This window comes from Dasypus novemcinctus, chromosome 6, assembly GCF_030445035.2.
Source record: "Dasypus novemcinctus isolate mDasNov1 chromosome 6, mDasNov1.1.hap2, whole genome shotgun sequence".
Taxonomy (NCBI): Eukaryota; Metazoa; Chordata; class Mammalia; order Cingulata; family Dasypodidae; genus Dasypus; species Dasypus novemcinctus.
Genome location: NC_080678.1, coordinates 44,723,053 through 44,750,403, shown reverse-complemented (window position 1 = coordinate 44,750,403; position 27,351 = coordinate 44,723,053). Strand labels below are relative to the sequence as shown.

Genomic DNA, 27,351 nt, shown 5'->3' with positions numbered 1-27,351 from the left:
AACAAAAGTGCTCCTGAGGCCCTAGGGATGTCCAAACACCATGGGTAAGTCACACAGCCACATAAAATCAACACCCCATCAGCAGGCTCTATCTGGAAACATATGAAAGGATATTTTCCCAAATAACATAGTTATATTCATTTACAAGTACCTAGTATTGATACTTCTACTTACTTTATATTTCTTAGAGCCTTCAAATTTTTCTTATGCCAGGTGAGCCCTGAAACTCAGCAAATAAGCAGCTAACTCCTACTTCCACTTCTTTAGGCCTGCATGGACAACTAAGAAAACGATGATGGACTAGCCCCAGTCAAAAGCAAAGAGTATCTTCAACAGCAAGAAAAAATTTCAATTCCTCTGCCCCATAATAAGTATGTGCCTTTTCAGCCTGAAACAGAGCTAACATTTTCCCAAATCCCTCAAATTGACGAATGACCAAAATAAGGGAGGAGTGTAGCTGCTGACTAAAGCATATGTTTTTGTAATTGCAGTTATTATCTATCGTTAACTGAGTAACTTGTAACATTGCCATAAAAAAAAAAAATAGGACAACTTAGATAAACAAGGTTCCTTTGAGAAATCACTGGTTGGAGAGCTGGGATAAGAAACATACCTGATGAGCCTGGAATATCTTACTGTGCAAGAAAATAGGAATTGCTCAAAAATTAATGGGATGGGATTGCAAGAAAATGACAACAAACTAACAGGCAGAATTGAATGCTCTCACAAAAACAAGGGAGAAAGAGTCAAAAGTCATCTGAGGGACCTGCTTCGAGAGTCAGCAGACCAGGACAGGGCTACACAGCTCCCATGAAGGTGAGGGACAGAGAGATGAAGGAGCTGAAATGACACATTTGAGTTACGAAGTCCTTGTGGTTGCCAGGAAGGGCGCCCCTACCCTACCCCAAAGACATTAAACTGGGGTAAAACACCAGGCCCACTGCAGCTGATGGAGAGGGGAGCAAACATCATCTTCCTTGTCAGCTGTTTCAAGGCACAAGTGAGGGGAGGTCAGCGAACTTTTCTTCCGTGAATTTGGCCAGCAGAGCCTGCGATTAATCTCTGATCTGGAGAAGACCAGACTGGAACATCTCCCTAAAAAGGTTCACTGACTAGCACCATCTACCAACCAGTCTTGAAATTGAATGAACAAAAACTGTTCATGCTCTTGGTATCTAACCCCTGGGAGTAAATCTGCAAACCACTAGTGAGTCACTGGCCTGATTTTGAAAACATGAGCTAGGCAATTTTAAAGACTCAGAATAAGTTGAACCATTTATCACAGAAGAACTGAAAGGAAAAAAAAAAAAAAAGCAAGACAGAGAAATTAGCCATAAGAGTAAATTTGCCTACATATTCAGATGCCTAGACATGAGCAAAAAATTACAAGCCATACAGGAAACAGTAAGAGATGGCCCAGCCAAAAGAACAAAGCAAATATCCTAAAGAGATACAGGATTTAACACAATTAATCAGTGATAATCAAGCAACTATCCTAAATCACTTCAAAGAAATTAAAGAAATTATGACTAAAGTAATAAAGGATATTAAGAAGACAATGGGAGAGCATGAAGAACAATTTGAAAGCCTGCAAAGAAAAGTACCAGACCTTATGGGAATGAAAGATACAAGGATGAGATTAAAAACACATTTGAGGCACATAAGAGCAGATTTGAATTGCTCAAAGACGGAATTAGTGATTTGGAGCACAGAATATCTGAACTGGAAAAAAAAGCAGCAAAAGAAAGAAAACTATCACATACAAAGGAAACTCAATAAGATTAAGTGCTGACATCTCATCAGAAACCACGGAGGAGAGAAGTGGTGCAAATTATTTAAGGTGCTGAAAGAGAAAAACTGTCGACCAAGAATTCTGTATCCAGCAAAGCTGTCCTTCAAATTTGAGGGTGAGTTCAAACAAGAACTGATAGAATATGTTACCAAAAGACCAAATTTACAAGAGATCCTAAGGGGGTGCTGCAGCCTGAAAGGAACAAACAAGGGTGAAAGATTTGGAGACGAGCTTACAAATAAACTAAAGGATAAGACAGACAATGGAAAGATAGGACAACAGAGAGTAGAAGGACAAAATGGATGAAGTAAGTAATGCCTTTTATGGTATTAACACTGAATGTTAAGGGACTGAACAATCAAAAGACATAGACTGATAGAATGGATTAAAAAAATAGTAGGCATCTATATGTTGTCAGCAAGAGACTGACCTCAGCAGTAAGAACCCAACCAAGGTAAAAGTGAAAGGTTGGAAAAAGATACGCCAAGAAAATTGTAACCAAAAAAGACATAGAAGAGACCAAATGAATATAAAACAACATTATAATAGATGAACGATAATTATCCAGTACAACAGCCAAATCGTTCCTGTGATCAGTAATCTGTAATTTTTTTTCAACACTTGCTTTTAATTGAAAAAAGTTCAAAGGAACCATATTAAGGAAACTGGAACTTGTAAAGAGAACCTAGTCAGTAAGATCAGCATTAGCCCAGGTCAGCCTTTTAAAGACCCTTCTGGATCAGATGATCTCCAAAATAGAGGTGACCCAGAAAGTGGACCCATGATTTGATTGTAATGGCAATTCATACAAATCATAAAAAGAAGCATGGCCTAGTAATAAGGACTACTCATAGAGTACTACATAATGTGTGATTCCTTTTCTATAAAATGTAATTATCCAGGAAACTGAGAGGGTCTACAACTGGAAGAAAAGAATCCCATCCATCAGCCAAGTGGGGTCTAAGTGCCATCTTGATATAGAAGTGGAGTTGGTATCACCATCTCAGGGTCCTCAGGATGGAGGAGTAAAATGTAAATGAGAGTTTATTACTGATATTCTACTATAGAATTATTGTGACTCTAGAAATGGAAGAAACTGTATCATTGACACGGAGACAGTGGCCATGGGAGTTGCAGAGGGCAGGAAGAGGAAAGAAGAGATGTGATATGGGGGCATTTTTGCGACTTGAAGTTGTCCTAAATGATATTGCAGGGACAGAGGCAGGATATTATATATCCTGCCATAACCCAGTGAATGGACTGGGAGAGAGTGTAAACTACAATTTAACCTATAATCCATGCAGTGTAGCAATGTTCCAAAATTTATTCATAGAATCCAAAATTTATTTATCAAATCCAATGAATGTGGCACACTGATGAAAGAGGTTGTTGATGTGGGACATTTGGCGGAGTGGGGAGTGTGGGTATACAGGAACTCTTAGATTATTTAATGTAACATTTTGCATGATCTAAGTATTTTTTTTTAAGATTTTAAAAAATTTTAATGTAATTATACATTACTTTATGTAGAAGAAATTAGTTTACTGGTTATATAAGAATGGGGAAGGAATGTTAAGAAATGTGGAGTCTTTCTTTCTGGAGGAATGAAATTGTTCTAAATTTTGGAAGTAATGAACATACATACTGTGTTTATACTGAGAACCAAATTATACACCTTGGATAAATAATATGGTATGTGAATATATCTGAAAAAACTGCCTAATCAACAAATAAGTAATTGTATAAAAATATTCAGAAAGAGTAGCTATGTATAGCATGGGAAACATAGATTGAAAGGAGAGGAATTGTTTCTTTCTCTATTTTTTGTTTATTATTATTATTATCGAAATTTTGAAAATGCTCCAATGATGATTGAAGTGATGAACACACAAATATGAGATTATACCATATACCATAGACTGTATACTTTGGATAAATTGTATATGTTACTTATATAAATCAATTAAATTGATTTTTAAAAAGAACTCATGGGTATATGTCAAAGGAATTCAACTGTGAGGAGACAATTTCAGCATCAAAATAATGTTAATAATGGGTTATAACCCATTGAATAAAATGTAATCCATGTATGTTAGTTTTAGGTTTTTACATGGGAAATTAATTAAGGGTAAAATCTTATAGTTCTGAAGCTGTAAAAATATCCAATCAAGGTATCATCAGAGATGCTGTCTCACCAAATTGCAATTGAAGACAATCTTGGGCTTCTGCCATGTGGAAAATACCAATGGCAACCAAGCTCTGCTTTCTCCTCCAGGCTCACTTTCTCCCTGGGCTTAGCTGTGGGCAGTCAGGCATATGGCTTGTCCTTCCAGGGTCTCCCTTTTCAGCTTCAGCTGCTCCACTGATTCAAGTCTCCTGGCTCTCTCTCAGCCTTTTCTGATTTTTCTCTTCCTGCAGCTGTACACTACCCTGGAGTCCTTTCTCATGTGACATGATAATCTGGCAGCTGGTCTTTTCCTGTGTTTCTGCTTTCTCTTCTCTGCTACTATAGGACTCCTCCAAGAGAGCAGGGACCCAATCTGGCTCATGCCTCACTGATACAGTCCAATCAAAGGCTCTAATGTAAACTAATGAAAGGCAATCTAATCAAAGTTCACTTAACTAAATCTAACACAATCAACAGGCCCCAAACCCACAGGAATGGAGTCGTTCTAAGAACATGACTTTTCTGGGATTCCCAAAAAAAGTCAAGCTCTCACAGTATGTTCCAAAATGATAAAATAAGTGAAAAAATGACAACTTGTTGAGGAGTAGATAGTTCATCTACTTCATTTCAAAGAACCTACCCATAAAATACTTCTAAATTACGAAGGTAAGAAGAGCAAGTTTACAGTAGACTGCTACACACTATCCTAAAGAAGTAATCAAAGTGGGCAGATTCCAAGATAGAACAGTGAAATTGGTTGTCATAGAATAGATACCATGAGAAGAAAATCATCATTCCTGACAAAAGGTGCACAAACTGATTCTAATCAGGAAGACACATCCAACAAACTAAATTTTTTTTATTGATTTTGTAAAAATATTACATTAAAAAAAATATATGAGGACCCCTTCAACCCCACCACCCCCACCCCACCACTCCCCCCCCCCCCCCAGCAACACTCATTCCCATCATCATGACACATCCATTGCACTTGGTAAGTATGTCTCTGGGCACCTCTGCACCTCATGGTCAATGGTCCACATCATGGCCCATACTCTCCCCCATTCCATCCAGTGGGCCCTGTGAGGATTTACAATGTCCGGTGATTGCCCCTGAAGCACCATCCAGGGCAACTCCAAGTCCCAAAGGCACCTCCACATCTCATCTCTTCCTGCCATTCCCAATACCCATCAGCCACCATGTCCACTTTTCCCACTCCAATGCCACCTTTTCTCTGTGGACATTGGATTGGTTGTGTCCATTGCACCTCTATGTCAAGAGGAGGCTCAGATTCCACATGGATACTGGATGCAATCCTCCTGCTTTCAGTTGTAGGCACCCTAGGCTCCATGGTGTGGGGGTTGTCCTTCTTCAACTCCATCTTAGTTGAGTGAGGTGAGTCCAATAAATCCGATTGTAGGAGCTGGAGTCTGTTGAGGCTCAGGGCCTGGCTATCATATTGTCAGTCCAGAGATTCAAATCCCCTAAATATATCTTAAACCCCAACACCAACTACAATTCCAGTAAAGTAGCATGAAAGTCTTATGAAAAGAGATCCCATCTGAGTCCAGTTTCATCACGCAGAAACACCAGCTCCAAAGAAGGGCCATCTGACATGGCAGTTAACCCCATCTGCCATGATCATAGAACCCATGGCTGACATGGCAGTTAACCCCATCTGCCATGATCATAGAACCCGTGGGTCTCTTTAGCCCTCCAAGGAACCAGTACCTGGGGATTGTATCTACTTTATCTGTCTCTTAGACTCTGCTCAGTTGTGCATAAGGGCAATCCTTCTGACAGCCTCCAGACTCTTTTTTAGAGACTCGTAGCCATATAAACTCATTTCTCCTTTCCTTTTCCCCCTTACATTAGGTCAAACAGCATTTTAAAGTCATGTTATTATATATAGACAGGGATATTCTGCTGATCCACATCGAACCTTCAATTCAAGGTCATTTTCCAGTTGCATCATCAGTTGGTAGTTGATAGTGATCCCTCGGTGCCAGGGAGGCTCATCCCCGGGTGTCATGTCCCACGCTGGGGGGAAGGCATTGCATTTACATGCTGAGTTTGGCTTCGAGACTGGCCACATTTGAGTAACATGAAGGCTGTCAGGAGGAAATTCCCAGGCACAGTGCTGCTCTAGGCCTTGTTCTTATTTCAGGCATATAGGCTCACAAGCATAGTCATTAGTATCAGGGGCTCACTGTTGGACCCTCATTCCTTCCCGTTCCTTGCTGCTGCACCTGGCGAACTGCCACTGCTCCCCTAGGAACCACGACAGAGCACCCCCAGCCAGGAACCCAGTACCCCCCCAGCTGTAGTTTTTAATTGTTGCCACTATGAGTATATCCAAACATTACCATGCACCCTGGACATATGCCCTGTATAGCTCCCTGTCAGCCATATATCACCTGTCAATAGTATCCTATACCAGTATTCCTCCGCTGCCATTGTTGAACCACTCTGTGATCCAGAATTTCCTGAAAATTGAAGCCCAATATAACGTCAGGATCCCTTACTAGCAGAATGGCATATAGCGATGGGTTTAAAGGTTAGATATAGAATACATGTTGACTTGGAAAAATTCTATATCCTATCTTTTTTTTTTTCCCTAATTATTGAACTTCTCTTCACAAGAGCCCTGGACCACAGCAATTCATATATACAATATACAGCACTCCCACACATCCACCACAAAACCTTTTCCCTTCCACAGCGATACTCTTACAACCTATTCACATCATATTTACTTACAGTGATGTACAGAGTCTGAGACAATAGCTTTCAAACAAGGTGACATCTGTGCTTACATTGTGGTGCATACTTTAGGATATACAGTTTTCTAAATTGTTAGTTAACCTATGTTTTACATTATGGTTTACATTATCAGTCTGTCATCCCCTATATGTTTATGGTATAATATTACATGTTTTATATCCATCCTTGTGTACCCTCGCGAAACTCCTCTCTTACCCCACATTTACTTTGGTTCCACACATTTAACATCCATTTTCCCATCCCCTTGGTGCCCACAGTGACAGCCAACCTCCCTTTCCCGAGGAGCCACGTCCAGAGATACTTGCAACAGTGTTCAGGGCCTAACTTGCTCAACTGCCCCAATGCCCTGGGAGCCACCCTTTCTCTCGAGAGATACAGTCCCCTCTATTTGATGGCATTAGTCCTCCCCAGGATGTGGGTCCACCCCCACTCTCACCACTTGGGTCTCTACCCAATGGTACCACCCACTCTGGCAAAATGAGCATTCAGACATTCCCCAGGAGCCTGTCCCACATCAGACCATCCCCTTCGAGCATCCTAAACAGATAACCCTCTTAATTATATTTTGATACGATTTTCTCAGCATTTTACTCTCAACCAACACCTGACGCTCTCCTATGTTCGTATGCTACCCCTCCCTCCCCCCACTTTTTGGGCAATATTACCCATCCGCCCGTCCCCAGCCCCCCTCAAACCCGCAAAGCCCCACCCAAAGGCAACCCCTTGCCCCCATTTTATCTCTTCTTTGTGTTCATACTTACCGCCAGCTCATCATAAATTTCACCCCTGCAGACGTCGGCTCACATCCTTCCTCCACCCCCCAATTTCCTGTAAGCCTATCGTTCAGTCTCTAGCTCTCTGAGGCAGCTTGCTTATTTCATATCATTGAGGTCATGTAGTATTTGTCCTTCAATGCCTGGGTTGCTTCACAGGATACAGGGTTTTGAGTCTCATTTTCTCCAAGAGTTAAAGAACCATGTTTCCCCCTTAGATTCACGTGGGTATCTATTTAAGAACAGTTCACCAGGGAGCACTTATCCATGGACACTATGTAGCAGCCTCATCATGGCCCTGCAGAGCATGAAACAAGTGACATGTGCTGTTCCTCATGAGCATGATTGAGGGCTTCCTCCAAGGCTCAGGCCTGCAGTTCTGCCCAGTGATGATGTTCACCTGTGGGCTTCCCAGGGGAATGCTCACCATGTGACTTCCCTGTAAAATCAGGATATCTATAAACTACCAACAGGAATTGTTTAATGTTACTCACACTTACACAACAGATTTATATAAGAAATACATGCCAAGGCATTCTTTTCTACAATACACAAAAACCAGGCTATAAATACTGGGCTGATAATGATTTACTTAACTGGATTATCAACTGCTATTAATAACTCTCACTCTGTCTTGCCTAGTGTAAGTTGTCCTTCTTTGCTTCTTTGGTTACCATTCTCCTCCACTTTATTGGAATTTGTGTTAGAATGTTCATGGTAATTATTTATCCCACACACCCAGGTTTCTGACCTGTAAAGTCATTGTCACATGACTCTGACTTTCAACTTATTTTCCAAATTACCTTGTTTATCATTCCCTCTTCCAAATGAAGTGAAAGGAAAGATTGAAAATCAGGTTTTAGCTGTGAATCACATGCACAAATCCCACAGCCTTCCAAATTAGCCTTCATGAACCTAGTTAAAAACAAACCTTTTCTGAAAGCTTTCAGCCTTGTAATGTTTCTGTTCTCACCTGCAAAGGGAGAACATCGACCACAATGTGGTTCCTATTAGGCAATTGCTTATCATTTCTTCACAACACCTGATTCAAGTCACCCTTAATTATTTTATTGATATGAATTTGTGAGCTTTTGCATATAAAGTTTATTTATCATTGATTAATATGGTTTCACTTACAAATCCCCCACCATAAGAAAACTTTCCTCTGCTTTAATTTTGTTCATCTCTACTATGATGGAATTGACAAAAATTGTGGTCAGTTTTAACATATGTTAAGGCATGCTAATTTCTGTTGATGGTTTATATTGAGCAAAATCACAGAAATCCACAAAGATGGTAGCTTTGTCCAATAAATTAAATTTGAGGATTTGATCGGTGGTGACAAACACCACTAGATCAGGATGTGTTGTTTTTCTGTATTGAAATGAAGAAGCAAAATGTCTGTATTCATTCTTTAACCTTTTTACCTGCTATAATTGTTATTTAAATTAGAAAAGAAATTTCTTGATTTGCTTTTTTGGCAAGCAATATGACTTTTCAAGAGTTTTCTTTATTACTATAGTTTCTTCTCATACAAAACAGATGGTTTTGACTGTTTAACATCTGCTATTTAAAATATTTAATTTACCCATAATCCTTTCCCCTTTAGACCTCCCCTCTATTGTTCTCTATATGGTTCCATCAACTGCTTATTTTAAGATTTTTGAGTTCCCTATCATCAACCTTGCCACATCAATGCTTAATTGTCTATAGTCTTTGTAGACAGAGGTCATTCTGCACTGATAATTGGAATTTTTAGAAGGTTTAAAGAGTTGCCCCTTTACATTCTTTTCTTATTTCCCCCAAAATACAGATACTTTGGGTTAGAAAAGTGTAAATAAAGGCAGTGGAGGTAATAGGATACTTGGAGAACAATTATTAAACCAATTGTGATGGAATGGTCAATTGAGTTTGATGGAAAAATCATATATTGATTTTATGCATGCTGAATTTCTTACTGATAAGAGAATTTCTTTATAGATAATGCTTTAGTAACTCTGAAATTACCATTTCTTAGTTTCCTATTTAACAAAGAGAGTTTCATAGGTGTGTTTTAATGGTGTTTTTAAAATATTTCCAATTTCTAGCATCACCCTGTGATCCGACTTTTGTCCTGAGCTGTGCTCCCTGCAATGTGATCTGCTCCATTATTTTCCAGAATTGTTTTGATTATACAGATCAGGAATTTCTTAACTTGATGGAAAAACTTAATGAAAACCTCAGGATTGTAAGTTCTACATGGATCCAGGTGAGACCAAGATCCTTTATTTCTGAAAAACCATGTCTTCCTGTTCTGACAAGTTCTACATTCAGTGCAGATCAAATTGTGAAGTGATGTTTTAATACCAGTGTCCTGGCCAGAGCTTGGCAACAAACACTGGGGAAAGATAGGCAAGCTCTTTCTTTTGCATGCAAGAAAACACTTGCCCAGAATATTGAGCTCAAATTCAAATCCATTGATTCCCACTTGAGTGGTTTTTCCATTAAACCCTAAATCCAGTTTCCATAAAGTATTTAGTGACTCCCAAAAGCAGACCAATAGCACTCAATGCAGACCCGAAGCTCTTGGTGATAGTCTTATATTTCCCACACAGCTAGTCTTCTAAAGACCTCTTCATCAAATTACTTGGCAGAAGTATCCTAATTTAGGGTATCAAGGAGGAAATATGTTGGGACAATGATGCTGTCACGAAACACTGAGTAGAGAGGAGTTTGATGCTCCAGTTGGGATGTTAGCTGACAAGGTCACTGGGTTGGTGATTACAATATGATCTAGTTTATGCAGTATGAGCTGTGCTGACATGGCCTGTCCTGCTATCTGCCTAAATGATAATTGTGTGATCTTAGCATAGTCACTTAACTGTTCTGGTACACAGCTGCTTTATCTCTAAAATGCAAAGTTGGGTTTTATGGTACCTTCAATGTTTTCAAATACCAATTCTATGTCTGAGGCTGCTAGATAGAAACAGCAGGTATTACCTTTGTGCTGTTTCAGGTTGCCAAAATTGCTTACATACCATCCTCATGTACAAAATGTGAATCGTAGTATTACATGCCATCCTTTATTTCAAAGTATAGGCAAGAGTATATGTAAAAATGAAAACATTCCTATATGCATTTTAAATTTCTAACAGTTATGTAAAAGCTTAGGAAATGATTATTATCACTGATTCTCTGGTCAAAATTTTCTCCCTCAAATCTATCACCACAGAGTATTCAGTGCAGAGGTGACTTTTATTCAGCATTATAGCTCCAGTTTCTAACCAGAGTTTGGGATTATGGCATATTTGCCTTCATTCAGTGTTTTTATTAAATTAATAAATGATTTATTTTCTATTTTAGGTCTGCAATTCTTTCCCGATTCTCATAGGTTATTTCCCTGGGAGTCATAACAAATACCTTAAAAACAATGATTTTTTTAAAAGTTTTGTTTTGAGGAAAATAAAAGAACACCAAGAATCCCTGGATATTAACAATCCTCGGGACTTTATTGATTGTTTCCTGATCAAAATGGAACAGGTACAGTGTTATGGACAACTCAGTTATTAGTTTGCTGGTGTATTTTCTGGTCCATTGATTAATTCTCTACATACTAGGGATGTTTAAGTGATCAGACAAATAATGATAGATGAACACTTTATGCCCCTATTGTATGCATTGATCTGCACAAAGCATCACAGAAGATTTTCCTGAATTGTTAAATAAATAGAATCCATGGGCCCTGTTCTCTTAGGCACTAGTAATCTACCTGAGGAGAAACAGAACGCACACTTCAGATGAAATCGAAGCAATTACAAAGAAATGAAAAATACAAACTAGCCATCTGTAAAATGAAGATGGAAAAGATCATGGCATACACCTAGAGGAGAATGAGGGGGCAGGAGGGGGCTGGAGGGTAACTATAGTTCAAGTGCTTTCCACTACCCCAACTTCAATTCCTGAGCACTCCTTTCAGTCAGTCCCTTGGCCTTGGCATCTGCATTAACCCTACTGTGTCTCTCTCCTTTACCCCACATGGGCAGTTAATGCCGAAACTCTTGGCCTTTACGTTTGCTGTGTCTCTTCCACTTTGTATTCCTACTCCTTCTTGCTCTTGTTTCCCAGACTGAGTTGCCTAATTACTCGTATCTGGAATAAATTACCGCTGACCCGCCCTGTATGGTGAATTAATTCTCTATAACCCATTCTAGGTTGTGCTGCCATATTATCTTTTGCACAATTTAGGTTTCACAATGAGGGTGCAGGCAATATTGAGTCTCCAGCAGAGACTCAATATTGCCTTTAACGGAAGAAAATTGCAAACTCTTGGACTCAGACTTATAACAGCATACATGGTACAGACCTTATTTACCCTTTTCAGTCAATTATTGCTAGTCATCATGTAGGGGAAAACCCAGTTAATAATGGCTTAAAAAATAGTGGGTTCATTTGTCTCAAGTAAAAAGAATCTGTTGGGTCAGTCTAAGGCCAACATGGTAGCCCTGAAGCATCCCAAAATTGGGTACCTTCCATTTTTCTTTACCACGTTTCCTATATAGGCCTTCAGCTTCATGTATATCCTCCTATCCCAAGATGATATCTGCCTGACCTCCAAGATCACATCTGTGTTTTGACCAAGACATAAAGAGTAAAGTGGCATCAGCAGGGTTCAGCTTAGATCTCCTGGACATGAACTGTATTGCTTGGCCAATCAAACTCTAAATTATACAGGGAAATAGAATTAATAGGCAAGATAGGCTTAAAGGAGTAGGAAATAAAGATTGGAACAACTAACATATTGTCTCTAATATACTGTACAATACATCTTCATACCCTGTACTCTCTAATTTCTATGTTTCCTTAATTTTAAAACAATCTGAGTTATTTTGGATTCATTGTGATTAAATATGCAGGCAAACATATCAACAAATAATTTCATCACATCATCCCTAGGAGAAACACAATCAACACTCTGAATTTACCATTGAAAACTTGGTAATGACTGTATTAGATGTGTTTGGTGCTGGGACGGAGACAACGAGCACCACCCTGAGATATGTTGACCTCCTGTTGAAGCACCCGGAGGTCGCAGGTATGACCACACATGGTGGGTAAGGGGAAGTTCAGGGCAGAAGTTGGCAGGACACTGCCTAGTGTATTCAATGTTCACTGTGTTCCAGAAGATCCATTACTACAGCCACCAGCTCTAACATGCCCAAAGTTGATGAAGGAATAAAAATGACACTTTGAATAAAAGGATGTTGACTGAAAGGGGTGAGGAAATGTGGGGGCAATAGGAGAAGCCCTTCAGCTTCAGTGCATTCTCTGAGTTCCAGGGAAGATGATTTGCTACATGCATATTTGCTTTGGCCTAGGATTGTATAATGTTGTTGCTTGCACAGACAAACATGTATGCCCATATAGATCCAAGGGTGGAATTTAATTTTAAAACATATGCTATGAACGAGCCATGATGATGAAATAGGTTGTTGATGTGGGAGGAGTGGGGTGAGGGGGGTGGGGGCTATATAGGGACCTCATATTTTTTTTATGTAACATTAAAAAAAATAAAGAAAACATATGTATTACTTCAACACAACATTATTTTTGATTTCTGCTTTTCTTTCTGCAAAGACAGCAATTTCTTGAGTTAATTATATACTATTGATATTTTAAACATCTCATTACTCCTATGTATTATTTATCTTGTGTTCCAATAATAGTTATTTACCAATTTACATTTATGCCTATCATATAGGAAATTTATATGTAACTACATTATGGCAATTTGATCTCTATGTCTAGGTAAACATGTTTATAATGATGTAGGACACTTTCGTAATACTGCCTGTAATCCTGAATTGCTGTGGCAAATGTGCATTTTTCTCCTTTTGCATCATTGTTTACTTCTGTCTTATCAGCTAAAGTCCAGGAAGAGATTGACCTTGTGGTTGGCAGACACTGGAGCCCCTGCATGCAGGACAGGAGCAGCATGCCCTACACGGACGCAGTGGTGCACGAGATCCAGAGATACATTGACCTCATCCCCAGCAATGTGCCCCATGCGGTGACCCAGGACATTAAATTCAGAAACTACCTCTTCCCCAAGGTAAGACTTGTTTCCCCTACACTGCATGTCAGTGCATTTGAAGGGCACATACTTCTGGCATGATTCCAATGCTCTCTACTCAGGGGAGATGAGGAAAGTTCAGCCCTCATACCTATGACACCTTGATAGATATTGGATTGTTTCCAGTTTGGGATTATAAAGCTTCATAACAAATTTTGATATCAGGCAGTCTGAGTCTTCCAAATTTGCTCCCCTTTGTTATTGTTTTTGCCACTCTTAGCTGTTTACATCTCTGAATAAATTTTAATATCAGCTTGTCAAATTCCCAAAACACTCTGCTAGGAGTTTTGTTGGGCAACATTAAATCTACAGATACAATCAGAAAGAAATAACTTCTTGACATATTGAATCTTTCAATTCTTAATTATAGCAAATGCATGCATTTTCTTTGTGCTTGCTTTAATTTTCTAAATTATGTTATGTTCTCAGTGTAGTGGTTTACATATTTTTGTTATGCTTTTCCCTAGGTAATTAATATTTTTATGTTATTATAAATAGCATAATTATTTTAAATAGCATTCCCTTCTCTTTTTTTTGTATATGGGCATGTAATTGATTTTATTATTTTGATGTCACATGCACTATCCTGGAAAAATTGACCTAATTTTGCTAATGATTTATCTGTAAATTCATTTCGATTTTCTACCAACACATCCTGCAATCTGGGTTAATATTCGTTTTATTTCTTGTTTTGAAATTCTTATGACTTTGATTTATATTTGCTGCATTATTTTGCATGCTAGGATTTCTAGGATAGTAATCCAGCAATGAATTACTGGTCATTCCTGGGGGGGGGGGAGGGGCTGTGTTTTGGTTTTTTGTAGATCTCAATTTAAATATATTTTCTCAGTATTCTTTATCTAATTAAGGACATACCCCTATTCTCTAATTTTTGCATGTTTTTATCATAAATGGGTTCAAAATATTATCAAATGGATTGTCAGATACCATCATATATTTTTGCCTCAATGCCCCCACTAAATACACACACACATACATATCTTCAGCTATGTACATGCATACGTAAATATATAAACAGATATCTGGATTTTTTTTTAATTTTGTATTTATGTTCATAAAATATGTTGGTCACAATTTTTCTTTATCATCTTTTTCTTCTTAGATTTCTGATATTAAGGTAATAGTTGCCTTAAAATAGGTGGGAAATATTCTCTACCATGGTATATTTTATTGCCTTTCATCCCATTCTCTCTTGTTTTTGTGAACACTAAGGTATCTTTTGGGATACCTCATAATTTTTGCTAAATGCCAAAGATTATTTATACAAAATGGAGAGGCATATGTAATGTTTGTCTTCTTTCAGAAAGTATTCAGCCCTCCTCCACTAAGATAACAGAAGGATATAACATCCTCCCTCCTTCAAAATTGAAAATGAACACAGCCTAAAACTGACTAAAGATGTCATTTTACCTCTCCAAGTTTCTTCCACCTCTTTAAACTTGGCCGCAACTTTTGTCTTGTTACTTTTCCAGTGCCTTCTAACATGTGGTTTCTCTATTTCTTTTCATAATTTCTAGTTCGTATGCTATAAGATACTTCATCCCCAAATTTATGGCAGCATATATTATTATTATATAAAATTAAAACAGCTAAAAAATCTATTATGATGATAAAAAGATTTGGGTAGTTTGGTAAGTTTGCACTTTCTATACCATCTGTGGAAGAGGGAATCAAGGTCATTACCATGAAGCAATGGACCTTGTTCCCACCAAGGATTATAACTTTCAAGTACACTCTTTCATCCAAGGACACAACCTGGAAAAGCCTTTACTTTATTAATATTTGGTTGTCAATCAAACTTAATTCTCTTCCTATTATATTACAAACAAAATTGAAAATAGACCGTAGATTCAGAGAGGGCCTAACAATCTCACTATCTACAACATTTGGCTGCAGGGAGAATTGCATCTGCTAAGCAGACGCCCATTAAGGGCTTATGTTCCAACTCAGGTCTTTTGAGCTTAGAATGCTCAGAGCCTGAGGACATGGCACCGTTTCATCTACATAAGGAACATGCAGCTATGGGTAGGTGATTGCTCCTTTCCTACCAGTCAGATAAATAATTTATTTACCACCAGATGGACTCACTGCATTACATGAAGATCATGATCTAAAACAGGAATCTGCAGACTTTTTTGGTAACAGGTCAGAGGGAAAACACTTCCAGTTTTGGGTCCATAAGGTCTCTGTTGCCAACACTCAGTTCTGCCATTGTGGCATGAAAGCGCTCGGAACAAAACGTAAAGGTATGAAGAGGGCGGTGTTCCAAGAGCAATGGAAACTGAAATTTCAGATTCATGTATTTTCATGTATCATGAATTCTTTTTTTAATTAGAGAAGATATAGGTTTAAGTAAAAATCATGCACTCAATACTGAATTCCCAAATAATATCCTACAGGTGACACCTTGCATTAATGTGCTACATTTGCTACAATTCATGAAAGAACATTTTTGTATTTGTACTGTTAACTACAGACCATCATTTACAATTGGGTTTATTGTATTGTACAATCCTAGGTGGTCTAAATTTTTTTATTTTTTAATAACATATGCACAACCTAAGATTTCCCCTATTAACCACATTCAAATGTATAATTCAGTATCATGTTACCTTCAAAATGTTCTGCTATCATCACTACCATTCATGACTGAAACTTAATCATTTCAAATAGAATCTCTGTACCTTAACTCCCCATTCTTTAATCTGACCCCATTCCCTGGTAGATAATATTCCATTATTCTTTTTTCTTTTTTTTTTTATTTTCATTTACATTTTTATGAGTAAATTGTCTGATTTTATTTTATTGTATTTATTCTTTTATCTGGCCCTTTAGTTTCCTAACTTTCTTTGGGTGCTTGTTTCCTTTAATACATTCACATTTTAAAGGAGTCCAACCAATTGTTACATAAAAGGATTCTCAGTCTGATTTTGTGAGGTGTATTTCAGGATTAGATTCTAGTTACATACTTTTGGCAAGAACACTAAATGGTTGATGTGTTTGCTCTATATCAGAGAAATGGTGGCACATAGTATCAGATTATCCAATTACTGGTGATGCTAAATTTCTCATTTAGTGGGGAGTACCTACAAGAGCTCTCCACTGCATACGTGATGTTTTTCATATGTAATTAATAACAATCTGTAGTATAATACTTTAAGACCTTATGAATATTCTATTTCCAAAAAATTCACCCAGCAGAATTACTATTAATTGATGAACTTGAGTGAATTGTTGCAAAATGACAGTTCTAATTTTGCTATCACTATTTAGCTTGTATTTATCTGCAAAGAAAGCTCTTCTATATTTTTAATTAAGAGAACAAATTGCATTATTTTTTTAAAGATTTATTGATTTATTTATTTCTCTCCCCTTCCCCACCCACCTCAGTTGTCTGTTCTCTGTGTCTATTTGCTGCATATTCTTTGTCCCCTTCTTTTGTTGTCAGCGGCATGGGAATCTATGTTTCTTTTTGTTCTGTCAGATCTCCAAGTGGGCTGCACCATTCTTAGGCAGGCTGCACTTTCTGTCACGCTGGGCGGCTCTCCTTACGGGGCACACTCCCTGCTCGCGGGGCTCCCCTAGGTGGGGGACACCCCTGCATGGCAGGGCACTCCTTGTGAGCATCAGCACTGTGCATGGGCCAGCTCCACATGGGTCAAGGAGGCCCCGGGTTTGAACCGCAGACCTCCTATATGGTAGACGGATGCCCTAACAACTGGGCCAAGTCTGCTTCCCCAAATTGCATTATTTACATTCAACAGTAGTTATTGTAAGTGTTATAACCCAGCAAAGGTCATTTTTAATTAGATAAGACCTCTATTTTAAAAAGGCCCATGAACAGATATCAGACACTTCTGACTTTTCAAGGGCCAACAGAGACTTCTATTTTAAACTATAATTTACATATTACACATGTGAAACTGAAGGGATGAAGTCAAGCTCTTGCTGCTCCATCCAACTTGGGGATAAGGAGAGAGGATTTTGAAAATTTGTCACTCAGCTACTCAAGTGCTCAGTACTTCAAATGGACTGAAGGCAACTTTAGCAAGATCGAAGCCACTGGCCTTATGCACATTCCTGCTTATTACTTGGACTGTCTTCCTGGAAACATCATTTCATTTCTTCAAACATGGTTTTCCACAGTTATATGTCAAAGACATTAGGCTAAATGATTTCCTACATTTCTTCCAGCACTACGAATTCTTTGTAATTCAGGTTATCAATCTGTCCATTTTAGGGCATGACCGTATTAATATCATTGACTTCTGTGCTGCATGATAAGAAAGAATTCCCCAACCCAGAGACGTTTGATCCTGGCCACTTTCTGGATGAGAGTGGCAACTTTAAGAAGAGTGACTACTTCATGGCTTTCTCATCAGGTAATAGAAATGGATGTCCATCTGTCCTTCAGGGGATGAGATTCTTTTGGGGATCATTTGGAGCTTCCACAATGCTTACACTGGGGCTGGTAGAACTGCTTTTTGTGCATGATCATCACACACCAGTCATTCCCTGTTGTGTTCCCACCGAAGCCGACATCCTCATTATTGGGTCAGATGAGAGGGGCTGTAATGGAGCTGAAAAAATTCTGCCAAATGAGATAGCTAGAGTACGGATTGATTGAATTCTGCCTCCAGATATATCACGGAGCTACCACACAGTCTCCTAGAAGGGGAAACTCACCTCAACTGTCCTCACCTCCCCCAACAAGGAATCAAAAATACCACCACTTCCCTGTGTATCTTCTAAGGGTGCCCCTTGCCCCTTTGATGAGCTTGCAGATATAAGAATCCACAAGCACAGAATAGGCCTTCAAGTGGCTCATACTGCAGTGAGGGAAGGAGATAAGTTGACAGATCATTATAATCAAATACGACCAAATCTGTGAGAGAAGGAAGCACAGGCTGCAGTAGGGGACAAGAGGGGACGTTGCCTTCTTCCTCCTCACACATGACCAGCAGTGAAGCATAAAATGGAATAAGTAACACTGGAATAGAAGAAATTGCATTTCAGCAGTCACAAGGGGCAGGGAGCAAGGAAAGAAAAGAGTTCAAGGCATGATGACAAAAGTAATAGACACAAGGAAAGGAGCAGAATGTTTGCTTTAGGTGGAAAAATTCTGACCTGCCTGCGAAATAACTGTCAGGTAAATGAACCCTTGGGATTTCGCAGAATGCATCACCGAATACAGAGCACCTTGCTCTTTGTTCATTCATGACTCTTCGTATTGTATAGTGGGGTCTCCACTTCTGCAGTGTGTGCTGAGTCTCAGGATGTGAAATTGAATTAAGTTTTTCTATGGCTTTTCACGCTTGTTTTGGATGTGACAGTGTGGAACCAAGGTGAGAAGGACTGCCTTCAAGGAATGCACATTTTAGAAGGGTATATAAGTAAATAAAGAGAGAGTTGTGAATCAAGGTGATCCATGTTTCAATGGAAGCCTGGATATGACACTGAAGAAATCCAGTGAGGGGTAGGATCTACAGCCTGAGGGTATCACAATTTTGTAAAGAGGAATTTACTTTTACCTAGGCTGTAAACAAGTTCAAGAATAATGCATCTTAGGAAAAAGAAAAAAAAAGTGTGGCATTATGGCTTGAAATGGCATAGTGTGTTGGAGACTGATGAAGAATGGTATGGCTGGAGCTGAGAGTTTAGGGTGTAAAGAGAAGATGGAAAGATCATGGAATGTCAGACTGGGAAAAATTGTAAAGGGCCCAGTCAAATAATTTGGGCTGAACCCATAGGGCAGGCACAGGAAGCCCTCAAAAATTTTAAGTGATGGGATGAGAGGTTTAGGCAAATGCTTTTGAAAGAACATGAGGGAAAAAACCTTGACTTATATTTGCATCAGAGGTAGAAACAGAAGCACAGATATATTTGTGAGCCCACTCTTCACAGTACTCCCCTCTTCAGCCCTCTTGGACAAGCAATGTTTTGTGATTCTCAAGAAAAGATTGACAGAAACATCAGGGTTAAAAGAGCATTTGTAATGAGGGAATACTCAATGAAGTACTTGGCAGAGTTCTGGCTCTCAATCAACATTTTAGAGTAGGGAGTGCCCACTAAAATAAGATTTAGCAAGTGTCTCTGTCCTGTCTTCAAATCATCCAAGTACAATCATTCAACATGTAACTACTGAGTGTTCTGTGGTAGTTCAGAAACAGCAATATTCAAGAACATGTTCCTGTCTTTTTGATTTCCAGGAAAACGAATTTGTGTGGGTGAGGGCCTGGCCTGCATGGAGCTGTTTTTATTCCTGACAACCATCTTGCAGAAATTTACCCTGAAGTCTCTGGTGAACCCAAAGGACATTGACACTACCCCAGGTGAGACTGAGTTTGTCTCTGTGCTGCCCTCGTACCAGCTTTGTTTCATTCCTGCTTGAAGAAGGGGCAGGCCATTTGCCTGCTGCTGGGTTGTCACCTACAACTGCCTTCCTCAGGGCATCGTTCACCTCCCTCCCTCTGCTGGGGGTATCCTCTCTGACCTCCCCTGTCCACATCTCCCCATGCCCTGAAGATCCAGGGGGAATCCAACCTCCATTAAGGACTGTGTTCTGCATTTCACTGCACAAGTTTACCTGCTATTCTCCCCGCTCTGTAGTATGATATGACCCACCACATGCCTTAGTAATTTATCTATACTGAGTTATTACTCTATCACTGTGAATCATAGCAAAAGAAATGGTACTGAGTGTATATTCACAGGCATGCAGTGTTCTTTGTGTTTTAAAGAAATGTGTTATTTTTTTGGTTCTCTTCTGAGACCTTCCTTCATTTATACATAATAAAGTAAGAAATGAAAGAAGAAAAGTAAACGCAGTCCAAGAGGACATGCTGAACACTTAAACAGAAGTACAAAGAGTAGATGAAAGAGAACTGTACAGACAAGATCTCATGGACAATTGATGCAGACAGTCGCTGTAGATTTGGATTTGAAGGTGACAGAAAGTGTGTCAACGAGCAGTTCCAAGCTGTGGGACATATTGAGAAGATCAGCCATGGGGAGAAATGAGCATTGAGCTATGAGAATTCATGTCCCCACTTTGGTGTTAACATCAACACTAAAGGAAGATTTGAACTATTTTAATACTTCCTGTTTTAACAACTTAGGTTCCATTATTATTATATGTTTCCATACTATTGATCATGTGTTCTGGATGTTAGTCTTCTGTTTTAGTTTGACACAGGGCTGCTGATAGAAAGTACCAGAAATGGTTTGGCTCTTATAAAGGGTAATTTGTTTAGATAAAATCTTCCAGTTCCAGGCTGTGAAATGTTCAAATCAAGGCAACATTAGAGATGCTTTCTCACCAAAATCAGCTGCTGGCAACTCAGCCTCCCACTATTGGCAGTCAGGCAAGATGGCAGGTCTGCCTGTCTCTCTTGACTTTCTCCTTGAACTCTGTGGTTGATCAGACATTTCTCTCTGGGCCTCAGCTCCTTGACCCCTCGGGCTTCTCTCCTTGAACTCCACTATGGGCAAACCTGGAGTCCTTTCTCTCACAAGGCCAGACTAAATATAGCAGCTTCCTTTCTCTCTGGGTCTCCATTTATATAAGACCCAGAGACAGGGAGAAGCCTCAACCTGAATCAGGCCTCACTGACGTAGTCCAACCAAAAGGGCCTCACACCCACAGGAATGGATTATTCAAAACAATCTTTTTCATTTTGGGCTTCATAAAAGAATTTCCATCTGTCACATCTCTCCCCAACAAGAGAACAATATGTCTCCAAGATATCATCAGGCTTTATTATTTTACTAGTTCTTACCATGTCCTTCTACACTTAACATTAAGTGTGATAGTAATTTGATACTTTTGTCCCGAGGTCATTAACATCACATTATCTCTAAAACATAGACAATTGGATATTTTACACATTTCAAATCATGGTCATCTTTTTCCTCCTTCTGTCTTGAAGTGTAGAAACTGAGAAGTGGCCTCACCTGTTACAGATCTCCCAGCTCATCTCCCATGGGAAGCCATTTAAAATTTGGCATGTATTTTTAAGATGACAAATATGTGTATTTGTTTACACATATCTCTACATATATGTAAACTTAAATATGTATTTAAAAATAATGTGACATATGCATTAATACAATTCTTTACAAAATTAAGCTTCAGACTATACCTAATATCCTACAATTTGTTGTTTTTCTACTAACTGGTTGCCAGGGAAACTTCAGAGATAACAGAAACATGGGCAAATGATTCCAATGTACAGATTACAGAAGAAGAAATGGAAATAGTTATTTCACATGTGAAAACAACTTAAAAAAAGAAGGTGCAAATTCAATTACATTATGTACCTTTTAAACCTAATTACCTGGCAATGAAAAGATATTAATGTAATTGTTTGCACAGATGTAGGCAAACAAGCGCCCTATAGTTTGTTCTATGCCACTTCTGTGAATCCATCCTAAGTCTTTCTGAAATTTGTAACACCCTTCCATCACCACTTTTTTCTAAGCTTACGAAGCATGATTCTCCTTACACAGTATTTGGCACTTTGCATGTTTTACATGAATCTTTCTCACAAATGTATGAAGTAGATACTGTTTATATCAATTCCTATTGCTGCTGTAACATATTACCACAAACTTAGTTCCTCAAAGCAACACAACTTATTATCACGCAGTTCTGGAGGTCAAAACTCAAACATCAGTCTCGTTTGGCTAATGTTAAGGCATCAGCAGCTCTGATTGCATCCAGAGGTTCTAGGGGACAATCCTTTTCCCTGCCTTTCTCTGTTTCTGGAAGCCGCCTGCATCCTTGACTCATGAATCTTAGCTCACATCACTCCAACCTCTATTTTCTGCTGCCACATTTCCTACCAATAACTCTGAAGGCCCTGCTTCCTTCTTACTAGGACTCTAGTGTGTACATGGGAACTACCAGCTAATCCAGGATAATCTCAAAATCCTTGATTTAATCAAGAATTAAATCCCTTTTAGCAAGTAAGATGACCTATCCAGAGTAGGGCTGGACCCACCCATATCTGTGCCCCTTTGCTATGCGGGCCTCCAGAAGGTACAGGAATAATCAACTTTCTCTGGGAAGAGAGGTCTGGACATAGGCTATTGCTCACCTCATCCACATCTTACCAGAAGAACTGCCTGTGTCACTGGGGCCATCAACACCTCATCAGGAAGGACGGGCCGACCCCACTGTGCCCACCTATTCAAGATGCTGCCTTTGGACTGCAGCTATTGACGTCCTAACGGGATCTCGGGCTGGCCCTTGGGTGTCTGGGGCCTTCCAACTATAGGATGGGGATGGAAGTAGCTCTCCCTTGTATCCAGGCTGAGACAGAGTTACACATAGGCCCTGGGATGTTTGTTTGTTTGTTTGTTTGTTTGCATTAATTTTTAATTAGAGAAGTTGTAGTTTTATAGAAAAAATCATGTATAAAATTTGGCAGTCCTGTATAGTGTCTGTCCTCATTATTAACACAGAAAGAATAGGTTCATTGTAATATTAATTGTTGCCCATAACTTATATTAAGGTGTGCTTTTCCCTTATATAACTCTATTAATAACACCTTGCTTTAGTGTGGTTACCTTTGAGATAATTCATGAAAGAACATATTTATGATCGCCCTATTAACTATAGTCCATCATTTAAAATAGGGTTCCTTGTGTTGTATGTTCCTATGATTTACCTTTTAATTTCTACCTTTTAATTTTTATCTCTTATTTTTACCTAATAACATATATAGAACCTAGAATATCACCTTTTAACCACAATTGCTTGTATAATTCACATATATAATTCACTGCTGTTAACTATACTCTCACTGTTGTGCTACCATCACCACCATCCATTTCCAGAACTTACATGTGGGCATGTGGGGGAATGTGGGAGAAGAGAGCATTGCTGAAGCATCCAGTACTGAAGAGATGAGATCAGATGCGGGGCCCAGACCAGTCTCACCCTACAAACAACAGGTCAGACTGTGTGGTCTGGAGCCTGCTCCAGAGCCTGAACCTTTCGGATTCCAGCAGCTATCACAGTGGCACTAATATCTGTGTCACAGCATCTTCTATGTGAACCCAATCAGTGTTTTAAATAGGTTCTAGACATTAGAGACCATATCTCTAGGCTCACTATCTCTATATAATACAACACTAGCAACTGCTTTTCTGTGTTTCTGGAAGAGCACCAGTGTGTTTACAGGGTAGCTGGTTCTTGGCAGGTACTCAGAGGTGAACAGTCTTGGTTCAGAAAATGGATGGGCCAAGCACCCTGTGGTTCCCAAAATTAAAGGAGCATCATAAGGGACGAGACTTTCTGTATCTATGTGACAAACCAGTAAGAATAGCAAAGTGTCAGAGGCAGATGGGAATACATGGGAATGCAGCTGTTGGACACAGGATTAAACTGCACCTTATAGTACATCCCCCATAGACTATATCTAGGCCTGTTACTGCACCTTTCCAGAACATATCGTCTAAACAAATTCTGGTAGAAAGCATCTTCTACAGGGTCTTTGAATTCCCTCTTAAAAATCTACCTAGATGTTCATGCTGTGCTCTAGTTCCTGTCACCTTCATGTCCATCATCCCCTCTGATCTGGTTGTTTGTGTCCTGAGGGCAGAGCAGTCCATTCGCCTAAGGATCATGCCTCAGGCAGGTCATTGTCTTTCAGTGTCTATCTTCTTGCACAGGTGAGCAGGGATAGGGAAGTATGGGCTTCCCAGGGGTCGTACAACCTGGAACTTGGTCATAAGAGCTGCTAGGGTGACTGAGAAGCTTAGCACATGGTGGACATGAGTGGCTGGTAATGCTGGGACCCGTACCTATGTATCCTGTCAGGAACTCTGCCTAGGAGGAATGTGGCTGACAGAGTATCAAGGTCTACCTCACTGACCCTCAGCGATGAGGAAGGGCCTGGTGAAGGTGCACTGCTGGAGAGACCAAAGGGTGGTTTTGGGGATTGGGGTCCCTCAGAAAAGACATGTTCTAGTTCTAACTCTCAGTACTATGGGTAAATAGGATTCTTGAATATGTTATCAGTTAATGTGAGGCCAAAGTGAGTAAGGGTGGTTCTTATCCATTATGGCTGGAGTCTTTATAGGAAGGTGACTGAGCAGGAGGAGCAGGAAACCAGAGAAGGGGCAGAGGCAGGTCACCATGTGTCACAGGCAGAGCTGCATCTAGAATCCAAGGGACCACAGGACTGTAGGCCAGTCCCACCAAACACCACAGATGCCAGGAGTAACTATGGTCTGCCAGTGCATGATTTGGGACTGCTGGTCTCCAAACCTGTGAGATAAGGTCCTGTTGTTTAGCCAGCCCACTCTGGAGTATTTGTAGATGACGACCTAGAAACTAGGCAGGTGAGGAAAGGGCATAGGCCTGGGCAGCATCCTCAGCTCAGCCTCTGCTCTTGTTGGCTTTGCTTTCCTGACACTTGCTTCTGGCATTTTGAAAAGACCCTGGGCTCTTAATGTGGAAATTCAAAGAGATGTTGCTTCTTAAGCAACAGAGGGCAATAAAAATCAGCTGCGCAATAAAAGCCCTGTATTTTCTCGTTCCTACCACATAAATGTGTCTTGGAAATCAAGATATCCATATTCAAAGAATTTAAGGGGGACCTCCACCCATATCATATACAAAAAATAAAATATAAATGGTCAAAGACCTAAATATAAGAACAAGCATTATAAAATTACTCTAATCATGTATAGCAGACCATCTTCAAGAAATGTACTAGGCAGCGGTTTCTTGGATTTTATACCAAAAGCATATGCAACAAAAGAAAAAAATAGATCAATGAGACCATCAAAATTTAAAACATTTATGTTTCAAAGGACTTCAATATGGATACAAAAGACAACTACGGAACAGGAGAAAATATTTGGAAGCCACATAACTGATAAAGGTTTTTACAATTATATGTGTGTGTGTGTATGTGTGTGTATCTGCTACAATTCAAGAATACAAACAGCCTAATTTTCAAATGGCCAAAAGACTTGAATAGACATTTCTCCAAAGAAGATAAATAAATGGCCAATAATCACAATAAAGATGTTCAACATCAAGAGCCCTTAGGGAAATGCACATCAAAACCACAATTAAACCATTAAACACTCACTGAAATGACTGCTATTTATAAAATGGAGAGTAAAAAGTGTTGAAGAGGATGTCAAGGAATGGACTCCTTCATTTTTGGAAGAGATATAAAATGGTGCAGCCACTCTGGAAAATAATTTGGAAGTTCCTCAGAAAGATAAGTATAGAATTACCATATGACCCACCTGTTAGAGAAAAATTGTGCTCACTGGAACATGGAGACTGATGATTGCAGGCAGAAAATTTTTTAGATGCTCTCTCAATGGAGGGGGTCTGAAGAATAGATTTCAGTCCCCCAACCAATATGTCAGGAGTCTGACAAGAGACTTCAGCCCGCCTCTGGCAGAGGCAGTCATGAATTTATACAATACATCTCCAGGTGGGAAAATGGTTAGATCAGTGGGAGGGGTTTGGGGTCTTGGTAGTGTCAATAGGGAGCTATAGAGGTGAATTTTTTTCCTTGTATGACTATGGAGTGGTGAATTCTAGGGATACAGAAGGGGTTGGTGGAGCCATGTGGCTCCATTGTCTACTCTTTTGAGGAAATGAGCTGTATCTAAGCATGTAGGCTATGGATGGGGGACTGTGCTATATCATGGGAATGCAAGTCACTGTTTTTACCCATTATGAACCTTGTGATCAGTTAATCCTTATAAACCTTGTAAGGGAGAAACCTCTAAAGCCACCAATACCACTACTAGGCATACACCCAAAGATGTGAGAGCAGGAATTCAAAAGATATTTGCACACTGATTTTCCTCAGATGGATGAATATAGAACTGTTATATGATCTGGTAATCCCTCACTAAGAATATATCCAGAAAAACTGAAAACAGTAAAGTGAACAAACATTTGCACACTGATGTTCACAGTGGCATAATTCATAATTGTCAAAAGAGAGAAACAATCCAAGTGTCCATTAACTAATTAAATAAATAAGCAAAACATGGTATATACATACAATGGAAAACTATCCTACTATAAGAAGAAGTGAAATTGGGACACATAATGAAACAAGGATGAATCTTGAGAATATTATGCTGAGTAAATAAGCCAACACATGAACTTAAAACCTATAGTATATGCTTTTAGGTGACATGATGCAGGTTAAGAAGAAAGGGGTACTATGATTACTGTATGTAGATTTTTTTATTACCTTGACTCTGAAAGTGTGGAAATAGATAAAGTTGATGGTAAGACATTATACTAAGTATAATTAACAAAGCTGGTTTATAAAGAGGTAGCTAAAAGGGGTAGTCTAGGGATGTAAATGTCAATTGCAAGAAAGCTAGAGAAAATCTTGGGACTAAATAACTTAGGGAACCTGGGGGTGGATGAGGATTGCGGTTAATATTAAAAATACAAGAATGTTCTTCTATAAACTGGAACAAATGTATATCACTATAACAAGGTGGCAAGACTATTCAAATGCGTGGGGAAAATACAATTAATGTAATTTATGAATATAGTTAATAACAATACTGTAATATTCTTGCAGTGGCAAAGAAGGTACCTTGTTAATAGGGGGTATTGCAAAAATATACCAACTGTATGCTATAGACCATACGACTGGTTTCTTTTTGGGGTGGGGAGAGGCGGGGAATAAATAAATAAATCTTT

General features: G+C 39.2%; 1 protein-coding gene across 1 annotated transcript; it reads left to right on the top strand.

Annotated features, from left to right (window-relative positions):
* Window positions 1-40: 40 nt before the first annotated feature.
* Window positions 41-27,351, top strand: LOC101436676 (cytochrome P450 2C42-like). Its single transcript, XM_058299491.2, has 7 exons — window positions 41-44; window positions 9,604-9,764; window positions 10,859-11,035; window positions 12,449-12,587; window positions 13,417-13,604; window positions 17,887-18,028; window positions 19,856-27,351. The coding sequence occupies exons 1-7, from the start codon at window positions 41-43 to the stop codon at window positions 20,035-20,037; spliced, it is 993 nt and encodes a 330-aa protein (XP_058155474.1). The 3' UTR covers window positions 20,038-27,351.